This window comes from Acanthopagrus latus, chromosome 20 (assembly GCF_904848185.1).
Source record: "Acanthopagrus latus isolate v.2019 chromosome 20, fAcaLat1.1, whole genome shotgun sequence".
Taxonomy (NCBI): domain Eukaryota; kingdom Metazoa; phylum Chordata; class Actinopteri; order Spariformes; family Sparidae; genus Acanthopagrus; species Acanthopagrus latus.
This window is the reverse complement of record NC_051058.1, coordinates 4,286,924-4,308,011: the sequence shown is the minus strand read 5'-3', so window position 1 is coordinate 4,308,011 and position 21,088 is coordinate 4,286,924. Positions and strand designations below refer to the sequence as shown.

General features: G+C 40.6%; 1 protein-coding gene across 7 annotated transcripts in view; it reads left to right on the top strand.

Annotated features, from left to right (window-relative positions):
• ryr2a (ryanodine receptor 2a (cardiac)) overlaps window positions 1-21,088 on the top strand; it is a 148,701-nt gene that overhangs the window by 85,581 nt on the left and 42,032 nt on the right. For 5 of the 7 annotated variants that reach the window (XM_037081049.1, XM_037081048.1, XM_037081050.1 and 2 more), the window contains 33 exons: window positions 829-1,029; window positions 1,270-1,375; window positions 1,455-1,598; window positions 1,921-2,048; window positions 2,881-3,026; window positions 3,280-3,394; window positions 3,655-3,787; window positions 4,159-4,262; window positions 4,814-4,949; window positions 5,076-5,262; window positions 5,535-5,646; window positions 5,729-5,849; window positions 6,022-6,191; window positions 6,604-6,824; window positions 8,226-8,316; window positions 8,814-8,954; window positions 9,209-9,372; window positions 9,581-9,659; window positions 9,782-9,871; window positions 10,759-10,896; window positions 11,050-11,127; window positions 12,081-12,156; window positions 12,574-12,697; window positions 13,395-13,510; window positions 14,112-14,176; window positions 14,466-14,587; window positions 14,896-14,945; window positions 16,665-16,725; window positions 17,936-18,174; window positions 18,391-18,472; window positions 19,042-19,172; window positions 19,703-19,830; window positions 20,805-20,997. In XM_037081049.1, coding sequence (XP_036936944.1) covers window positions 829-1,029; window positions 1,270-1,375; window positions 1,455-1,598; window positions 1,921-2,048; window positions 2,881-3,026; window positions 3,280-3,394; window positions 3,655-3,787; window positions 4,159-4,262; window positions 4,814-4,949; window positions 5,076-5,262; window positions 5,535-5,646; window positions 5,729-5,849; window positions 6,022-6,191; window positions 6,604-6,824; window positions 8,226-8,316; window positions 8,814-8,954; window positions 9,209-9,372; window positions 9,581-9,659; window positions 9,782-9,871; window positions 10,759-10,896; window positions 11,050-11,127; window positions 12,081-12,156; window positions 12,574-12,697; window positions 13,395-13,510; window positions 14,112-14,176; window positions 14,466-14,587; window positions 14,896-14,945; window positions 16,665-16,725; window positions 17,936-18,174; window positions 18,391-18,472; window positions 19,042-19,172; window positions 19,703-19,830; window positions 20,805-20,997 — 4,192 coding nt within the window. Of the gene's footprint in view, window positions 1-828; window positions 1,030-1,269; window positions 1,376-1,454; window positions 1,599-1,920; window positions 2,049-2,880; window positions 3,027-3,279; window positions 3,395-3,654; window positions 3,788-4,158; window positions 4,263-4,813; window positions 4,950-5,075; window positions 5,263-5,534; window positions 5,647-5,728; window positions 5,850-6,021; window positions 6,192-6,603; window positions 6,825-8,225; window positions 8,317-8,813; window positions 8,955-9,208; window positions 9,373-9,580; window positions 9,660-9,781; window positions 9,872-10,758; window positions 10,897-11,049; window positions 11,128-12,080; window positions 12,157-12,573; window positions 12,698-13,394; window positions 13,511-14,111; window positions 14,177-14,465; window positions 14,588-14,895; window positions 14,946-16,664; window positions 16,726-17,935; window positions 18,175-18,390; window positions 18,473-19,041; window positions 19,173-19,478; window positions 19,524-19,702; window positions 19,831-20,804; window positions 20,998-21,088 lie in introns of all 7 variants that reach the window. The other 2 variants (XM_037081044.1, XM_037081047.1) reach the window with 2 other exon arrangements.

The following is a 21,088-nucleotide window of genomic DNA, read 5'->3' as shown; positions in this document are numbered from 1 at the left end:
ATCTTATTTAAATATAACAAAGCTCTTCTTAAAGTAACAGAAAACTCACTGTAGATTAGCGTGTCATACAGACAACATTAAATTACAGTTAGAAATTACCCAGCTTCTGGTACGTCTCCAAACATCCACACACCAGGACAGTATGGGCATTCAGATTTGAAATCAACAATTACCATGACCAAACAACAGTGCAAAAACAATAGAGGAATCTCATAGTCTCATGTGTCAGATGAACCCCTAATACAGAGTGATGTGCTCTCTAAAGGGCCGTCCATTCCAAGAACAATAGCTATAACAATTATAATATATATAGATATGAAGAGATTGTTTTTTTTTTGTTTTTTTTTTACTTTATTGCCAATCACAAACATTTACAAGGAATTTAGACTAAAAAAAGAACATCTCAATCGATTCAGTCAATTTTAAGCTGCAATTAACACTGCTCAACACATTTTTTAGAATGTGGAACAGATGTTTTCTAATAAAAGACTGCCCAGATGTTTTAAAATCCACAGTCAGAACTGGAAGATAAGGATGATGCATTGAGAGCAGTTAGCCCCGACTATGGAATAGTTGCACAAACCACTATATAGTTAGATTCGCATTCATTTTGCCTTAAGGTTTCAAAAATTCCTAAACAATACTTGAATCTGCAATGACAGTGACACAAAAGATTAATGAGATAAGGGTGCACTGTGTAGTAAAGCCTTATCACACACACTTCTTATTTATTCCATTTGTTTATCATAACATCTCCTTGACTCAACATGTATGATTGTATGTGTCTTACCTTTGTGTGTGTGTGTGTGTGTGTGTGTGTATATGTAGATGTGCCATGTGCTGCAGTACCTGTGTGACTGCCAGGTGCGTCATCGCATCGAGGCAGTGGTGGCCTTCTCCGATGACTTTGTGGCCTGCCTCCAAGACAACCAGCGGTTCCGCTACAATGAGGTGATGCTGGCCCTCAACATGTCTGCAGCCCTCACCGCCAAGAAGACCAAAGAGTTCAGATCTCCTCCACAGGAACAGGTAGGAAGACCACTGAAAGAAGAAAGAAAGCTAGGGTGGAGGAGAGAACAGTAAAAAAGATGTTTTACTACTAGGAGTAGGGCAGAGTGCAGAATAACTGTGTAGTGTAGAAACACTGTAATCATACTCTGTTCTGTTCTGTACTGCTTTGGCAAGTCCAATAGCACCAGGGGGGACATGTTCTTATCTGTATTTAATGAACAGGACACATTACAGTCATACCCACATATGTTTCTGCAGATCAACATGCTGCTGAACTTTAAGGATGAGAAGCAGGAGTGTCCCTGCCCTGATTACATCCGAGAACAGCTGCTTGACTTCCATGAGGACCTGATGAGACACTGTGGTAAAGTACCATTCAGCTTTACCTTCACTAATTTCACACATATAGTATGCACGGTGTACTGATTTCTCCATCCTGCCAGGTATAGAATTGGATGAGGAAAGGGGCATAGATGGTGACAGTGACTTTACCATCCGAGGTCGACTCATGTCATTGGTGGAGAAAGTGGCTTACCTGAAGAAGAAGATGGCCAACCTACCAAAGGAGAAAAAAGACAGGCAACCCAGTAAGTCCTCTACAGCAGCTAATACACAGACAGTTCACCTGTCCAGAGACTATATCTGATATTGCCAGTTGTTGGGCTGATGGTGGCCAGTTGAAAAAATTCTAACGTTTCGTGCCTTAAATCACGGGCATTTCAAAGGTTAGATACATCAATAGATGTTCTGTTTCTTGGGGCCAGTTTGCCCCTCCCCTACATTGTAGTTATGTGAAAAATACATAACAAACTAGAATTGGAGGAGAAATGAGGTTTTCTGATTCTGGACACACAACACCCCATAACTCTGTCTCTGTCCCTCTCCCTCTCTCTGTCTCTGTCTCTGCAGGTACGTTACAGCAGTTGATATCTGATACGATGGTTCGCTGGGCACAGGAGTCAGTTATTGATGATCCAGAGCTGGTGAGAGCCATGTTTGTCCTGCTGCACCGGCAGTATGATGGAATTGGAGGACAGGTTGGTTTGCGTGTGCTTCATTTTAATAGAGATACCATACCATCAAAGAGCATATTTAGACTTTCAAATTAGAAAAAAACAAATGTTGGGCACCTCAGTGGCCAAAGTGTTACGGTGTGCTTAATGCTAATACCTCATATACAGTCTCAAGAATGTTCATAGGAGCCTCCAACAGTTCGTAGATTCAAATGCAACAACCACAAGTTGTTTGATAATAAAAAAATGCAAGTAAACAGATTCCGCAATATATCTGTAACAAATTAGCTCTGAAAATGGGAACAGTCCTATGCAATATTTATCATCTTAATAATTTAGTGCGAAAATACAGTTTATACCACAAGAAAGTCCAATTATGTCAATTTAATAAGATTGCCATTCTAGACATTAATGAACAACACCCACGGCAGCCACACTCCACTGCTGCCTGGAGACACAGAAGTATCTGCTGCAGTACTAGCACACTGCAGAGCAGTTTCTTTCCTCAATTCACCCATCCACCACACTCCATTTGTAATAGTTTGTATTTATTTTTATTCTGCCTTTATGGCTTTAGTGATAGGACAGGAGACAGGAAATGGGATGGGGGGGTGACATGCAGCAAAGGGCCTCAGGTTGCACACTGCATGGGACACCTGCTCTACCAGCCTAGGGAGCCTCTAGTTTTTTATTTTATTTTATGTTGTATTATTTATTCCTCAATTATGAATTCTGTATAATTCAATGTCAACGATTACTAAATTCCCCTTGACTATGATTTTCTCTGGTACACCGTCTCTCAGACTAGAAGCGTTTAAGCGTTTTAAGCATTATGAACCTGTCTCTGTCTGTCCAGGTGCGCGCTCTTCCGAAGACTTACACTATAAACTCAGTATCGATCGAGGACACCATCAACCTGTTGGCTGCTCTGGGTCAGATCAGATCTCTGCTGAGTGTCCGTATGGGACGAGAGGAGGAGAAACTGATGATCCGAGGGCTGGGGTGAGAACACACTATTCTGTTGAGCTCATTTGGTCGTCTTTGTTCTCCTTCTCATTGTTGATTTGTTTGGACACTGGCCAAATGGACAGACGTCTATACTGACCAATCTGAAATTGACTATCTAATACGTAATTGCAAAATGTAATAATAAGTATTCCTTACATACTGTACAGTATATGCATTGTATGTAAATTCCTTTACCAGAACCAGTAAATTGCAGTGTAGTTTTTAAGTTGTCCCTTGTCCTCTGCAGTGATATAATGAACAACAAGGTCTTCTACCAGCACCCTAACTTGATGAGAGCTCTGGGCATGCACGAGACAGTCATGGAGGTCATGGTCAACGTGCTCAGTGGAGGAGACTCCAAGGTATGAAGTATGCAGAGCTTGTGCATTGAACCTGTATGTCAAGGTGTCCACAGAAATCAGGAGAAGGCACAGCTTAAATTAATCACAAACATGTGGTTCTTTCACAGTTTGTGCAGATTTGGTTAACAAGTATTACTGATTGTGTAAACTTTAGTATCAGCCTAAAATAGAGACATACTGTGAATGAATTTAAAATGAGAAGAATAATGGTGAGTGATTTTTGTGTAACAACCCTGTCCATGATGTCTGTGTTTTTGTAGGAAATCACCTTTCCTAAAATGGTGGCCAACTGTTGTCGATTTCTCTGTTACTTCTGTCGGATCAGCCGTCAGAACCAGAAAGCCATGTTTGACCATCTCAGCTACCTACTGGAGAACAGCAGCGTTGGCCTCGGTGAGTGCGTTTGTGTGTCTCAATCTCCTTGGGTTTTTTTGTTTTATTTAGGATTTTTGCCTGTCCATTGACTTCCTGAGTCAAGATTGTAAGTCAGATTGATCAAATGCATGACTAGATGTAGTCATATTTACTGTTGCTGTCATATTCACCTCTGCTCACTGCTTCCTGCTCGCCACTGTTTTTGTTCAAATTCTGTGAGTTGTTTTCCTGCAGAATATGTCATATTAATATCCTCTCCTCTCCTCTCCTCTCCTCTCCTCTCCTCTCCTCTCCTCTCCTCTCCTCTCCTCTCCTCTCCTCTCCTCACATCACCTCACCTATCCTCTCCTACTCCCACTGCCACTTTACTCCTACTCTACTGTCCACAGCATCTCCTTCCATGCGAGGCTCTACTCCTCTGGATGTTGCCGCAGCATCAGTGATGGATAATAATGAATTGGCCCTGGCTTTAAGAGAGCCAGACCTGGAGAAGGTGACATTTACAAACATATCAGCAATTCCAAAGCTTTATATTCATTATGAAAAAATAAATCTACAGTTTAGGTATTTGTTTGAGATTGTTTCGATACAAATGTGCACCAGCCAGTGCCAGTATGATGCAGAGGAAAATTACGCATTCTTACGTTTGCGAAGCTGGGAGCAGCCAGTGTTTATTCATCACTTGTTTTCTTCGTTTCCTTTGACCCCCCTTTCCTTCATCCACCCACCTCGATTCCTTTTTCCTTCATTCATCTACCTTGACTCCTTCCCTACCCTCATAAAGCCTTCTGTCAATTCAAATAAAATTACCTTTACGCAAAATGATGGCCTGGTGTTGTTAGTGATGTGATTGATGGTAACCAGAACAGAAACACTTAGTAGTAAAGTGCCGTAATGATGAAGTTTCTTAACATTACAACTTGTGAGAATCTTAGTCTGTTAAACTACTCTGTCGTAAAATGTGCATAGATGTTTAAAATAAGTTATGAAGGCAGTCATGTGGGGCATACAACATCTTTCTTGCTTATTTTTCCTACTTTGCAGGTGGTGCAGTACCTGGCCGGCTGTGGGCTGCAGAGCTGCGTGATGCTGGTGCGTAAAGGATACCCTGACATCGGCTGGAACCCTGTGGAGGGTGAACGCTACCTCGACTTCCTACGCTTTGCTGTCTTCTGCAACGGTGAACATTTTTAACAGTTTCAGCTCACAAATTCCCTTTCTCAGCTGGGACTATTTTACTGGTCAAACCTGTTATTTTAATGTAATGTTATTGTTATCAAGAACACCTCTAACCCTCTGTGGCCAGGTGAAAGTGTGGAAGAGAATGCCAACGTAGTGGTGAGACTACTGATTCGTCGACCAGAATGTTTTGGCCCCGCCCTTCGGGGTGAAGGTGGTGATGGTTTGTTAGCAGCCATGGAGGAAGCCATTAAGATCTCCAAAGATCTGTCCAGAGACGGTCCCTCTCCTACATCTGAGAGCAGCAAGACACTGTAAGACTTCATCATCACATCTCATTAAATGGATGTCATAGATTTAGAAAATGAGATTTAAGGGAAATATCACACTGTATTTACAGTTTCACTGTGACTGGTGATTTATCTGTATCTGCATTTATCCAGCACACATGGCTGCTGTCACAACTAAAAGATTCCTAACCTTTAGAAAACCAGTGATATAAAATTATGTGAGACAAGACAAGAGCTTACTATGACATGTTTTTGTGTGTGTGTGTGTGTGTGTGTGTGTATGTGTGTGTGTGTAGCAGTGACATGATGGAGGAAGAGGAAGATGATACCATCCATATGGGAAATGCCATCATGACCTTCTATGCTGCTCTCATTGACCTGTTGGGCCGCTGTGCTCCAGAGATGCATGTGAGTGACATTACACTGCACACACACACACGCACATACACAATGACCTACACACACAATGACCTAACCTATTTTGTGTCAGTTGATCCATGCTGGTAAAGGTGAAGCGATTCGTATCAGAGCCATTCTAAGGTCTCTGATTCCTATTGAAGACCTGGTGGGAGTCATCAGCATTCCATTCTCCATGCCTAACCTGGCCAAAGGTAAGCAACCCCATCATTACCCGCCCCACCTGACATGACATGCATGAAACCGTAATCTTGATTTGAAACAGGATCAAAGATGAAACTATGCAGGCAGTGATTTAATTAGTGATTAAATCTAAACTTTAATCCTGTTATGCTTGTGTTCATTTGTTTGCCTGTGCATGCATAGATGGGTTGGTGGTGGAGCCAGACATGTCAGCTGGCTTCTGTCCAGATCATAAAGCAGCCATGGTTCTGTTTCTGGACCGAGTCTATGGAATAGAGGACCAAAATTTCCTGTTACACCTGCTGGAAGTCGGGTTCTTACCGGACCTGAGAGCTGCTGCCTCTCTGGACACTGTAAGTGTGTGTGTGTGTGTGTGTGTGTGTGTGTGTGTGTGTGTGTGTGTGTGTGTGTGTGTGTGTGTGTGTGTCTATGTATGAACACTTGTGACTCAAGCAGCTTCAGACAGCTGTTTCTAATGACCAAACTCTGATAAACCCACTGTACACTACCTGCTCAGCAGAGTTTGAGAGGAGCATTGTTGCACAATGAACAGCTAATGAGCCAGTTCGTATACATGCATATGTTGCTCAATGTCTGCTGGATGTGCAAATAGTTTGCTTATATATTTACTCCAACAATTTAATATATTGTGACATATTATGATGTTGTGTTACTGGATGTTGCAATGCCTCCAAATAACATGTAACATATTCAAACATGGTATTTTCTCTGTCCTGTCTCCTCCTGTGTCTGTGTTTGTGTCAGGTTGCTCTCAGTGCGACAGACATGGCCCTTGCCCTCAACAGGTACCTGTGTACAGCTGTGTTGCCTCTTTTGACCAAGTGTGCTCCCCTGTTTGCGGGTACCGAGCCATTCGCCTCACTGATCGACTCCCTGCTGCACACTGTTTACCGCCTGTCCAAAGGCTGCTGCCTCACCAAAGCCCAGAGGGATGCCATAGAGGAGTGTCTGCTGGCTGTCTGTGGGTAAGATTGGATTCCAACAGAGGATACCAACAGTAATGCATGTGTTAGAGTTATCATAATTCCACATTCACAATTATTTTTATAACACCTTGAAAGATTGTGTAGGCTGTAAGACGTTCAATGGATTTACTGGAACACGGTCCACCCATCGAATGCAACAGCTTGATCCAGGATGTTGAGGTGGAGACACGTCTCAGTAAAGAAGTGGTCTCTTTCACGTTGTTGTTTTTGTTCATATCCGTTTCCTGTGGCCACACATTAGCTAGAAGCAACCTTAAACCAAGCCGAATTAGAATGACACTCACCTCGATTCCTTACTCCTCGGGTTGTCTGGCTGGTCAGGTTAGATGGTCAAACAATGCCACAGCATTGTGAACAGTGATCATATCAAAGTTTGCTGCTTATTATCCAAAACTTGTCCTTGCTTTTCCAGTGCCATTGAAAATATTTCTGCCAAAGGCAATATGTTTTTCAGCAATAAAGTAAAAAAATAACAGTGAAAAAACAAAAATGGGGCAAAATTTGAAGGAGCTACCCAGGGCTGCATAATACATTGCCACATGGATAATCACAATCAGTACCAAAACAAACATCAAATTGCACTCTGAATCATGTATGACCATCTTTGCACTATAATATCATGAGCACAATGTAGCTTGTTAACCAGACCTTGAGACGTGGTGGATAGCACATTTAACGGTCCTAACATAGCCACTACACATTGTTTATGAAACTGCCCCCAAGACTGAGTGTGAGTTTTACTTTCCATTCCTCTAATTGCAAATGTACTTCACTCTCAACAGCTCTGGGTTTAAGTTGAGGTACAGAATGGAGACCGGGTAGGCAGGCTCAGAGAGCTAGTGGGGTTGACTGAGATGAGGGGCAGAGATGTGGAGGCTGGTGGCTTGTGAGGCTGGAGCTCCAGGGAGATGTTCACACTGGAGAAGACAGAGGGTTAGGACTGTTGAAGAGCAAAGGTACAAGCATACAAAAATTGACTAGAGGCTTGAAGGTATCATCTACCACGTAGTAGAGTCGAAAACAATCTGGCAGCAAGTGAGGAGTAGACCAGACCATTTTAGGTTAAGATGAAGAGATTCTCTGGAGGTGTGTGAGACAGAAAAGACATGCTCAGCCTCTGCTGCACCTGTGAAACACACACAGGCAAAAAACAAAACACACCAAGCAAGGAAAATCCACACAAAAACTCCAAATCATGACATTCCCAACTCTTTCACTTTTCATTTTCCTGTGATGATTTTTTCTGAAGCAGTTTCTCTTCAGAAGCAGTTTTATGTCATTGTTGCATTTACATGTAATTATGTTTCCTTGTTTTGTTTATACTGCTTCTGTGTGGCAGTGGAAATAACCAACTCATGTATCTGATCGTATCATGTGCAGTAAGCTGAGGCCTTCCATGATGCAGCATCTGCTGAGGAGGCTGGTGTTTGATGTTCCTCTGCTTAATGAACACACCAAGATGCCTCTAAAGGTGAGAACTCAGGAGTGCTTTTCAAACGAATGTGCAGGCGCTTGACATGTTTAAGTAGACCCAAGGCACTGGCCGAGAGGTGAAGCTTTTCTCAAGGTGAACAATTTTCACTGCCATCTACTGAGTACCGCTGTACGTGAATCATTCAGAAAAATCATTATAAGAATATTAATTTAACACTCCCATCTCCAGTGTGCATATTTTTAACGCCCTGTTACCTTAGCTTAGACAACAGTCACAACGAGCCATACATAATTCACCTGGCCACCATGAAATTGTAATGTTTCATGGTGAGTTTATTGTGTCTACAACACATCACTGTGCTGCTGACATCACAGTCAACAGCACAGTGCTTTTTCTACAAGTGTACTTCCTTTGCATCCGCGTCTCGGATTTAAGATTTACTGAGAACGTGTTGATCTTGGAGTGCCATCGGCAGAGAACATGATTTTTAAAGCCCGCAGATGACTAATGAAAGACCTCTTGACTTTCCCCAGCTGTTGACCAATCACTATGAGCGCTGTTGGAAGTATTACTGCCTGGCTGGAGGCTGGGGAAACTTCGGAGCCGCGTCAGATGAAGAGCTTCATCTCTCAAGGAAACTGTTCTGGGGAATATTTGATGCACTGTCACGCAAGGTAAGGCTCAATAAAGTGAATAAAACTTTAAAAGACAACATCTTCTGAGAACATTTTCACCTGTAGATTTCATTGGCAGTGGTGTTTGTTAAACACCACACTATGTACTTTGTTTTTAATAATGACCCCTAGCAGCAGAAATGAAATACTATGTGTATACATTTTTCAGCAGAACCAGAGGGTTAAACCTGCAGTGGGAGAATGACAGTGCTGTTTTTGATGGACTGTGCTGTGCGTGTGTTTTCGTGATGTAGCGGTATGACCAGGAGCTGTTTAAGCTGGCGTTACCATGTCTCAGTGCTGTGGCCGGAGCACTCCCTCCAGACTACATGGAGTCCAACTACATGGCCATGATGGAGAAACAGTCGTCCATGGACTCAGAGGGGAACTTCACTCCACAGCCTGCAGACACTGCCAAGTATAAACATATTTATTTTTTATTTGTGAAAGAAGTTTGATTTCTTCGTCACAAGAATCTACAATTTTTGTCACGCTTATTTGTTTTTTTTTGGTGCCTATCCAAATTCATTGTTTTGCTTCTTTAAGTTACAAAGATAGGAATTTGCATTTCAGGTCAGCCTTGACATATATGAATCTGTTTTTTATTTTTTTTCTGCACTCATCAGTGTGACTGTCCCAGAGAAACTGGACTATTTCATTACCAGATATGCAGAGCACATCCATGAGAAGTGGTGTATAGAAAAGGTAAGGAGACACAGAGTCACATCAGAATGTATGTAGTCCTCTTTGTTTGAATGATGTTTTAGTATTTATGTTATGGAAATGTGTACATACATTTTAATACATATCTCTTGTGTGTTTTACAGTTTTCCAATGGCTGGTCATTTGGGGAACAGATGTGTGAAATCTCCAAGAGCCACACCTTACTGAAACCATACAAAAGCCTCACTGAGAAGGTAGGAGCATGCATCGGTCTGAGTCTGGCTTCATGTTGTCATGAAATGTTTAATTTGGTTTTAACTTGAGCAGTTGACTGAGTGTCTTTGCATATAGCTGTGCTACTACACATTATTACTGAATGCGAGTTTAATCTGGTAAATTTATGGCTGCATAATTTGGATAGGCTCTATAGGGACCACCTTCTGTCAAGGTACTGAACCTTGGAATCCTGATTCTGGTGTATCATTTACCACTAGCCTGGAATAACTGTGGATACCCAGTGTTTTGGTCAAATAGGATTGTCAAATTTAAGCCACTGTTGGCTCAAGCTATTGTTTGCTGTGGTAGTAGATTTAGTTAAAGGTTCCCTGTGGCCTTAACAACAGGTCAACATGATAAAAACTTTCAAAGCAATTCAGTAATGTTGGTAATGTTTTTTTTTACATGACAACCATACCTCTCATAAACCCATGCAGCTAAAACTAGGAGCTTGGCCTATTGTGCCATGGAGGTTTTTTTTTTTTCATAGTAGGTATCCATATCTACTGTAGCGGGGCAATGCAGATGAGTGGCAAGTGAAAAATGCATGGTACAAAAATAGTGCAAAACAGCAAGCAAAGCATAAAGCTTACAGTGGATCAAGCTATAATCAAAGTCCAAACAAAACAGGCTGAGATCATACACAAGGAAACGTATGGAAAAGAATAATGACTAGAAAGCTAGTCTGTAAAGCGAATGAAGACAATAGGTTTGTTTGAGATGAACTGAGCCTTAGCTAGGGGCTGGAAAAAGCTGCGGTCTAGTCAGACAATGTGCCTGCTTCCTTCAGTCTAATCAGTCTAATATTTTTTTCTATGGGTCTGATTCGTCAGTTTTTGCCTAAAATTTGATCATATTCTTGCAGGATAAAGAAGCGTATGGCTGGCCAGTCAGAGAGTCGCTGAAGACCATGCTGGCGTGGGGCTGGAGCATCGACAGGATCAGAGAGGGAGACCCTGCCAGCCTCCACAACAAGTCCAGGAGGATATCACAGGCCAGCCAGGTATACACAAACACACAGTGACACATACACACCAATACACACGCAATTACACACACACACGCATAGCATAAAATATTAATATTTTACATTTTGTTATTATTAGTAGGGTATTTACATAGAAAGTGACACCTATATATATCCTGCTTTCTTCAGCTGTCTTTTGAAGGAGGTCCAGCCTTCAGCCCCAGACCCATTGACATGAGCAATGTCACACTGTCTAGAGACATGCAGGTAGGTTACTGTATGCACAAGACGAGAAAACAGTATATAGGGGTGCCGCAAATGGTACTGACAATAACTGATAATATTCAAATGATATTCTTAAAATTAGATATTGATATTGTGTTAAGACTAGACGTGTGATGTTTCTTTCTGCTCTTGCTTTATTATATTAGGTTGTGGTAATTCACCTTAACACTGGTTGCCACACACCACACAAAGGAATTTTTCATAGTTTTCTATATATGATGCAATAATATTGTTATCGTGAAATCTTTTGGCTTAGTAATCATCAGTGAACAGTAGGGTCAGAAGGTCTGAGATCACCAGTGAAAATGCTTCTGTTTTGCATTTGTTTTGAATGTAATACCATTTTCTTCTCATTACAAATGATAATATAAGCCTAACAATACAAGTGAAAAGTTGAATCTTTGAAAAATGTTCATGAACTTTAGAATAATCTTGAAAAGCTTTGAGGTGTGTTTGGGCTCATTGTCCCACTGCACTATGAGGTCAAATCATGGCTAGATTAAAGTGCATGGAACTCTCAAACACCTACTTACAAATAATGCCATGGAGACGAACAGGAGAAAGAATGATATCACAGTTTGAAACTCGCAGTGAAATCGTGGTGGTGGGAAGATTCAAGGCTGTTGGTGACCCACTGTAGTTTAACTTATGCACAGAATTGACTCCACACTGATCAAGGAAATGTGTCACTCCATTCTCCACCCTCTGGTCTGACCTTTGTGGAGAAGTATTCATAATTAGGATAATGAGCCAAAAACACACCTCAAACAGAACTACTCGCAGACCCTCATGGACTTTTCCCCATGCAGGGCTATTGTAGCACTAAGGGAGACTAGTGATATAGTTAAAAACACTAGAAGATGTTGTGGATGATTAGATGAATTGAAATGTGCAGTGTAACAGAGCCAGATGTGTTTAATGTTGTGTTTGTCCAGTCTATGGCGGAGCTGCTTGCAGAGAATTATCATAATATCTGGGCCAGGAAAAAGAAAATGGAGCTGGAAGCCAAAGGTAGATATAAGACACATTCACACACAGTGTTTCTTGAACATTTTTTTTTTGATCTGCCATCACCACCAACTTTGTACTGTTGCGATTATTGGACAAATCAAAGACACATACCAGAGTTTCAGTGTACGTTTTGGACACAATAGTCTGCATTTTACCGGTGTAAATGTACTATTTCACTCATTACAAATTGTTCATCTGTGCATTTGAACTAGGATATAGATCATTAAAGGAAGCAAAGTACACTCATTTACTCTGAGCTGATAGCAAGGACACTAATACAGTTAACTAAATATGAATATGTTTGAGGCTCAGTGTGCTTTACTGACCATTTGAAAAGGGTGCTCAGACAAATACTGGTCCTGTCTGTGTCAGCCTGTTCTCTTCATTCTTCATCCTCCTGTTTGCTGTTATCTCCAGGTGGAGGAAACCATCCTCTGCTGGTTCCCTATGATACACTGACTGCCAAAGAGAAATCCAAAGACAGAGAAAAAGCACAAGACATTCTCAAGTTCCTTCAGATCAACGGTTACACTGTGTCCAGGTAGGAAATAGGCTCTACACTTTACACACAGATTGGAGGAACTATGTTGTAAGAGTTTGTATTCATTTGTTTTGGTAAACTCAAGTATAAGCTGTGATATTTTGTAACTGTCTATATCTTCTGGGTTTTGCTTTCACAATCTTAAAGCAACATTACGTAGGTGCTAACTACAAAGAAAAGTCCTAAAAGTTTTATGTCTGGGAAACTTGTATCTTGAAGTAAATATGTATGTAACTCTATGATTCTACCCTATCATTGAAGATACATAGTGCAGAAACAAGTGAGTGGTGAATTGGCTGTGACAGAGACACCATTCATCAAGACACTGTACCATCAAGATGATTTTGAAGCTGTTAGTTTAAGGTAGAAGTTAAATAATGTTGCTTTAAAGGGAAAGTATGAAATTTCACAACATATGCCTGTTTGCTACATTGCTGTGTCTGGACCAAAGTCCTGTTCCATCTCAAGTACAATGGACTGGGATGTGTTTATCCAAACACACCACAGAGAGCATAAGAAGAGCAAAACTGTTTCGCTAGTTAGCCCAGTGAAAGCTAAAATGTACGACTTTTGAGACTGTGTGTAGTGTTGACCCAATGGGTATCAATCCTTTCTTGTTAATCTGGGTAATATGAAAAGTCGGCGTACTTCCCAAAATTTCAGATTATTCCTTCAAGAGTGTGTCTGTTGTTTCCAGAGGAGTGAAGTCTCAGGAGCTGGACACTCCAGCTATAGAGAAACGGTTTGCCTACACCTTCCTCCAGCAGCTCATCACATACGTAGACCAGGCACAGCAACACATGATGGAGTTTGGTGAGACGTTATTCAGTGAATAATAAAGAAATTGCAGCTAAATCAATATAATGCAATGTGCATGCCAAATACTTTTTTGTGGGCTGAATGTATCTGGCTGGTGCAAAGAAGTGTTTCTGTTTCACCAAAATAAAAGCTACATGCAGAGCGGGTGGCTTCACTTTATGTGAGTGTAAATTCTTAGCAGTTCTGATTTGCCTACATGCAAATCATTAGAACACCTAGTTTGCTATCGACAGCACCAACTCCTTGAAGCAAAGAGCTTCCTGGAGGATTTGGGATTTTGTGGAAGACACACTAGCTCCAGACAATATGTCAAACAGTCCCAGCTGTTATTTTCTCTGTAAACCTACACACCAGTGGTAGGAAGGCGTATATTTAGAATGGATAATTCTAGTGATGGCACCATGCACCACTAATAATTTAAAGATGTAAAGGGGGCCACATTGAATACTCTTGCGCCACAAATTGATCTGCCTGCACGATTTCCAATGGGACTGAAATCTTGAACCACATCAAGAAATGCCCAGATGTCAAATGAACATCACCCCGAAAATGTGTCCAGATCTTGTTGTCGTTGACTGTGTTCTTCCTGTTTTAGATGTAGGAACTCGACAGATGGGAGAGAAGATTCCTCATGAGCAGCAGATTAAGTTTTTTGGAAAGGTCAGCACTCATCTCTCTTTTTGATTCATCAATCCATAAAGTATTTGACTATGTTAACTTTGTGAATGAAAACATTTCTTAAGCTTCACAGCAAAACAAGGTTGCAGCATTCTCCTAAGCAACTGAAGTATTATTTGATTTATCCAGATGATGTGCATGGAATGAGAAGTGTTGCAATGACACTGACTGCAAAAAACTTTTAAAAAAGACTTTTAAGAGACAGTTTTTTTCTATTTGAAAGACAGATAGAAAGTAATTACAAAGAGTATCTATGTCGTTTAACCCTCAGGTCGTCTTGCCTTTGGTGGATCAGTACTTTAAAAACCACAGGCTGTACTTCCTGTCAACAGCCATCCATCCAATCAGCAGCGGTGGCCACGCTTCCAACAAAGAGAAGGAGATGGTGACGAGGTGAGCGCCACATGATACGGCAACAGCCAGATAGAGGCCAACAATGCCAGTACTGCAGGATACAATACAAGTTTCTGTGTAATACTGTTAAAATGTTGGAAATGACCTTTGACTGTTACTTCCAATTGAATACATCTGTGTATCAGTCATTGAGCTATTTGTAGTCTGAACAGCTTGACCTCAAGCTGTGTGCCTTCATATCTCTCCTGCTCTCTCCTTGTCCTTCTCTGTCTCTCTCTCTCACACCTGTCTTTTATCTTTTTGTTTCCCTCCCCCCCTCCTCCTCTCCTTACATTGTATCTGTTCAGTCTTTTCTGCAAACTGGGAGTTCTTGTCAGACATAGGATATCCTTATTTGGTAAGGATGCTCATGCCTAATGTTTCCACTTCTGCTCCCGCTCTGCTGACTGTGAGTGCAGTATGAAAGAGTATCATCACCAACGCTGCAGTTCCTCTCAGCTCTACCGAGCTTTAGCTTTGGTTATAAGCCTCAAACTTGACTGTTTTGGTTCAGTCTCACTGCTCTCATTTCATCAACACCATGTGCTCAGCACTGAACAGCCGACAGTTCAGTTTAATTCTTCTCATGAGTTTGTAATGATCAAACCTGAGCTAACAGAAGAGTTGAAAAATTGAAAATGAAATGAAAAAATGAAATTGTAATCAGCTATAATGTCCTCCCTTCAAATATAGGTTTATGGCACTTACAGATAAATTGAATAATGTGAATATATATTCAAATTAATTGTCCATTATTTGTCCATAATGTGTTTTAAGGAATACTAAGAAACACCACAAGCTTGAGTATTATGTACCTTGTCTGTAGGAATGGATTCAGTCTGGTCTTCAGGTCCTCTGAATAATATGAAGTAGATTCTGATCAGGGATAGGAAAACATTGTTTAAAGGTGTCCTGTTTAATTTTCTTGTAAACAAATAACATGACTGTTGTAAACCTCATCAAAACCAACTTCATGTGTCATTGATGAATAGAGAACTTGTTGAATACAATTCTTTCCTCGCAAAACATTGGATTAGATTTTTCTGAAAAGTCAGAGTTCCCATTTCAGCACTCTTCTTTTTCACTGCCTTTGTTTGCACTTTGCTGTGTTTCTTATGTTCTGGCGAGCTATAGATCAGATGAGAGCATCTGAAATGATTGGCAGGAATGTGTATTGAGTTGTTACAAATCAGGAGATCCACATGCACGTGACCAGCTCTACAAGTGGTCAAAAACTCCACTGGGTACCTTTTTTGAATGGTAAGATCAGATGCTAGGTCAGTGCTGTGTTTTTAACCATATACTGAGCAAAATATCTATTTGTGCAAGCAATACTGAGGACAGAGTGACGATCCAGACTTACTGTACATAGGAAATTCTGTCTGCGACACATTATAGAATAGGTTATTCCATAGAGGTTTGCATCTGTTATTGTTGATATACAGGTATTTGCTTTTGTAGGATTTAGAGACAGATAGAGGATGAACATGATTAAGAACATCATCAAATAGAATGTGCATGGATGTTTGTGCAAACATGCATGATATTGCGTGTGTGTGTAAACTCATTGTCTGCTCAGCAGCTGTGTGTGTTGTGTGGTGTGTATTGCCAGTTCTTCAAATTATTCGGGGGCTTCAAAGTCAAAAGATGTTCCACCTCTGCAGACTGAAACCACTGGAAACAGACACATTTAGCAAAATAAAAGATGTTTATTTTTTTGTATGAGGCTGTCAGATTAGTGCGGTCTAATGCTGTTGACAGTTTTAAAGGCTTGGAATTAATGCACTTGCATTAGTCACTTATGAATATAGAATTATTAGCTTTTATTTCTAAAGGAACATCTTTTTTCTTTTACTATGATACTCTATAGTGTGATGCTATGTTATTTCCTAAAGCACAGACTCTTCAGTCCTCAGATTTGTTTTTCTCCAGATAAACAGCTCTTACTGATTTGAAGATGGCTGTTTTGTTGTTTTTCATCTGCTCTACTACTCAACTTTTCATAGTCCTGACAGACAGGAACCTCAGTTCAGACTGTCAGAGGATATCCTGTCTCATAATTCTGTATACATTCCAGGTAACAATGCAACATCCATAGTCAACTGTCTGCAGATACTGGGACAAAGCCTGGATGCCAGGTAAGGAAAGACATGAACTGTGATGTGCGTGCATGTGTGCGCGTTTTTCTGTACTTTAGAGTTCCAGATTTCAATGTGATGCCTGCAGCAGAAGGGCCCTTAAAGCCTTAGTACTTCAAGAGCATGTGTGGTATAAAAAGCAAGTATTTTAAACTAATTTGTTTATCTCTGAGGAGACTCTCAAACATTTGACCCATATTTTTCATATTTCTTAATTTTACCATATTTTTACACTGATTTAACAAAAACAAGCCAATATTGTATTTGTGAGTCCTGTCTGGCAGACCATTACCATCTACTTGGTGTTATTTAGCAGCTAGCAAGCTGTCATTAATTTTTCCAATTATTTACTCTGAAGTAGGCATCATTGGATTAGTAGACAGTCTTAACTTAACTTACTTACAGGTAACAGCATTTTCAATGATAAGATACCTTGTATCTATGATAACCTGGCCAAATAATCATTAATCTCTCTAATGGAATTTGATCGACAGCCGCTGCGTGTCATGGTGCCCCTCACACACAGTAAGGATGTGAAAGAATGAAGAAAGTTCATGTGGAATGCCTCTCTTCTCCTCTCTTCCCCTCTCCTCTTCTTCTCTCTCATCCTTCTTTCTCATCAGGCTTTTTTGGACACAGGGTAGGGGGGCTTCAAGTAAAAAAGTTTGGGAACCACTGATTTAGAACACAGTGTAGTGGTAAATGTCTGCCTCTTGTGGCCAAGATGAGTATTACAACAACAATCACTTAAAATTCTGGCAAAGCCTTTTATTCCCAGCTGTTTCACAGATAAAAACATATATAAGGAGCCACAAACCCTTTGTTTTAACTTTTCACCTTTCACCAGATTTTTTTCTTACTTGCCTCTTAGGGCTTTATTATGGAATAAATTATTATGTAAATGTGGAATATGCACAGATCAAGGAGTGGAAGAGGGAGAAGAAATGTCCTGACTCTGTACCAACATATCAGTATAATAAAATAATATAAAAGTATATAATACTACTACTACTACTCATAATAATAATAATAATAATAATAATAATAAGTACCAAACCTGGCTTAAATACTGGGCTCAGTATTTGAAAGAGTCTGATCCTGACATTTTACCTGTGATATGCTATGGTTTGCCCGATTGTATGTCTTTGTTTCAGAGAAGTCTGTCTTGTAAAAACTGTCAAACCTATTCTATCCTTTCCACATGTGTCAGGACAGTGATGAAAACTGGTCTGGAGTCAGTGAAGGCCGCCCTGCGGTCGTTCTTCGACAGTGCAGCAGAAGATCTGGAGAAGACTCAGGAGAACCTGAAGCTCGGTCAGTTCACCCACAGCAGAGAGCAGCCACGAGGTGTCACTCAGATCATCAACTACACCACCTTTGCCCTGCTGCCCGTCCTCTCCTCCCTGTTTGAACATATTGGACAGAACATGTTCGGAGAAGACCTCATATGTGCGTACTGCCGTTTGTTGTTCACATTGCAAATGACTAAGGTTAAATCAGAACACTCAATGTCTTGGAATGTTTTCATCTTTAAGAACAATGTCAGATGTCTAACATGAAAGAGATTCTTCTTTTATTCTGAAGCAAAACTTTATAGATTTTTTTTCTTTTGCTTTCTCAAATGTAAACTGCAGAAGTTCTTATTGTTTGCCTCTCTTCTTCCAGTGGATGATGTCCAGGTTTCCTGCTACAGAATCCTCAAAAGCCTTTACTTCCTGGGAACCAACAAAAGCATCTATGTGGAGAGGTACAGTGTCGCCAATACAGTACAATATAAGTCAGATTCAGCCTTCACGAGATGTAGAAAACCTGGGAGGACTTATTGAGCTGATAACCACCTTTGCATGAAAGCTTAGTGTGATTAAAATTGTGAGTTAGTCAGTCTTGATAAATGCAACATATCCTGGGTATGTCTCAGTATAGGCCTCAGCTTAAATACCCCATGTATGTTCTGATGTGCATCTTTCTCCACCAACACTGTATTTGACTGCTAAAAATATTTAGAAAAGTTAAAGAGACAGGAAGATATAGCTGCTAAACATAGAAGTATCTAAAAATGTTGTATCAATACCAGAAATGTACACATTCCTCTTCTAACAGTTACTGTAGTGGTTAACAATTTGCAGGACTCAGCATGTAGTCCTATGGGGACTTTTTTCTCAGTTTGAGGAAACCCTGTCAAACGTTTTGTTTGATACTTTTGACATTTTTTGATTTATTTAAAAACATTTATTAAATTACTTCTTATGAGAATAATACTTTTGTTTCTCCTCTCCTCTCCCTCTCCCTCTCCCTCTCCTACTCTACTCTCTCCAGACAGCGTCCAGCATTAGGCAAATGTTTAGCTGCCTTCTCAGCAGCCTTCCCTGTTGCTTTCCTTGAGCATCACATCAACAAGTTCAACAGCTTCTCCATCTACAATAGCAAAGGCGCTAAAGACAGAGCAGGTACTGCTCAATCTGGTTTTCATCTCACTGTTCAGCTGTTCTGTGTAGTTGTATTTTATGTATGTGGGTGCTCAATATATGCAAATACAGTAGTGATTATGTACTTGAGTGTGAGAATTATGATTAATGCAATACAAGGCTCTGTTAGTCACTTTCAGATTCAAATTACAGAGTAATGTACAGAGTGCTGAGTATACACTACCTGTTCCTGACTTCTGACAGTCTGGTCTGATGCCATCAGCCATAACTGGACCCATCAAAGAAAGACGACTAACACTAGTTGCCCCCACTTTCTTTTTGATAAAGGGAAAACACAGCACTTGTGTGCAGGAGTTGCTGATGGCTCAGCAGGTGATGAAATAAGATGAGTGAAAAGTAATAGGTTAGGGTAACTAATCACACTCTGTGCATGATACAAGCTTAACATTGTCAGTATGTTTGTAAAAATGTAATGATTAAGTTATAAGGTATGCCTTCATGTTTAGATTTATGTGTGTTGTTTAACCACATCTATCTTAACCACCTCTTAGCTCTAGGTCTTCCAGGGCAGGTTGGAGAGGTTTGCCCTCTCATCCCGAACTTAGAGAAGTCTTTGGAGGAGATCATGGAACTGGCAGAGTCTGGCATGAGATACACTCAGATGCCTCATGTCATGGAGGTGGGCTATACAATTAACTTCCTTAAAAATGCGTATCAACCATACATTTTCTTCTCAAAATCCTCTATTAAAACTACCATATCAGACCACTAGGTTCTACTCAATACTGTATATCTACAGCTTTACCTTTATAGTGCACATAGCGAGTGCCAAGTACACCCTACACATTGCTCATTATGAGAGATGTTAAGCCTGTTTATTGAAACCCAGTAGTGCTCCTCTAATGTTTTTATCTGTGTGGGTTAACTGCCAAACTGTCGACGGAAAGCTTTAAAGCCCCCTCAGTTTTCCTTCCTATCTAATGGCCAATGTTCTTTGTCAAACAGAGAATGGGGGCGTGGTTACTAATCATACATGGTTATTACCATGGCAACAGGACTGCCGATCTGGCAAGATCAACATCATAAGCATGGATTAGCAATAGCATTGATATTAGCATGGACAAGCTGCATGAATATAAACAGGGATAGTGATAGCTGTCACTCAAACAGAAGTTCTTCTTGTGTATTGAGCACCTGCAGAGTTTTTTCAACGTCAAACTGTAACTTGTACTGTACATTTACAAGACATTTACATACATTTACATGCTTCAAGACAACTTCTCTGCCAAACTTCCCTCTCTGCTCCGGTTGCCAACACAGAAATATAGGAACTATCTGTCCTTCTCTTGCTCGACAACTCACACACACACTAAGTGCTGCCCTGTTTCTTGAAGAAGTCACACTGCTTTGTGTAACCCCAACTGGAGGATAACGGATTACTCCCAGATTCTACTATAGTCATACGTCCTTGTTCGATATTAGCAACAGCTTCCAATAAGTGACAAAAAATTGAGCAGTTATTTGTCAAAAAACGAATGTATAAAACATGAAAATACATTTGAGGGTGGCTTTAACTGCATCGTGACAGGATGTGGAATGTAGTAATCTCACGATCATTTAACCTGCAGTATGCGTTTTTTCCTTTTTCTGCAGGTGGTGTTGCCCATGTTGTGCAGCTATATGTCTCACTGGTGGGAACATGGACCAGAGAGCAACCCAGACAAAGCTGACAGCTGCTGCACCTCTGTGACCTCTGAACATATGAACACTCTGCTGGGAAACATTCTCAAAATCATCTACAACAACCTGGGAATAGATGAAGGTGCCTGGATGAAAAGACTGGCAGGTAAACATAATAGTGTGTGTTCCGTATCTGTTACCTGTCATGTTACCATGAGATGTGTTTCAGAATAGTGATGATGACTTTCTTTGAATAA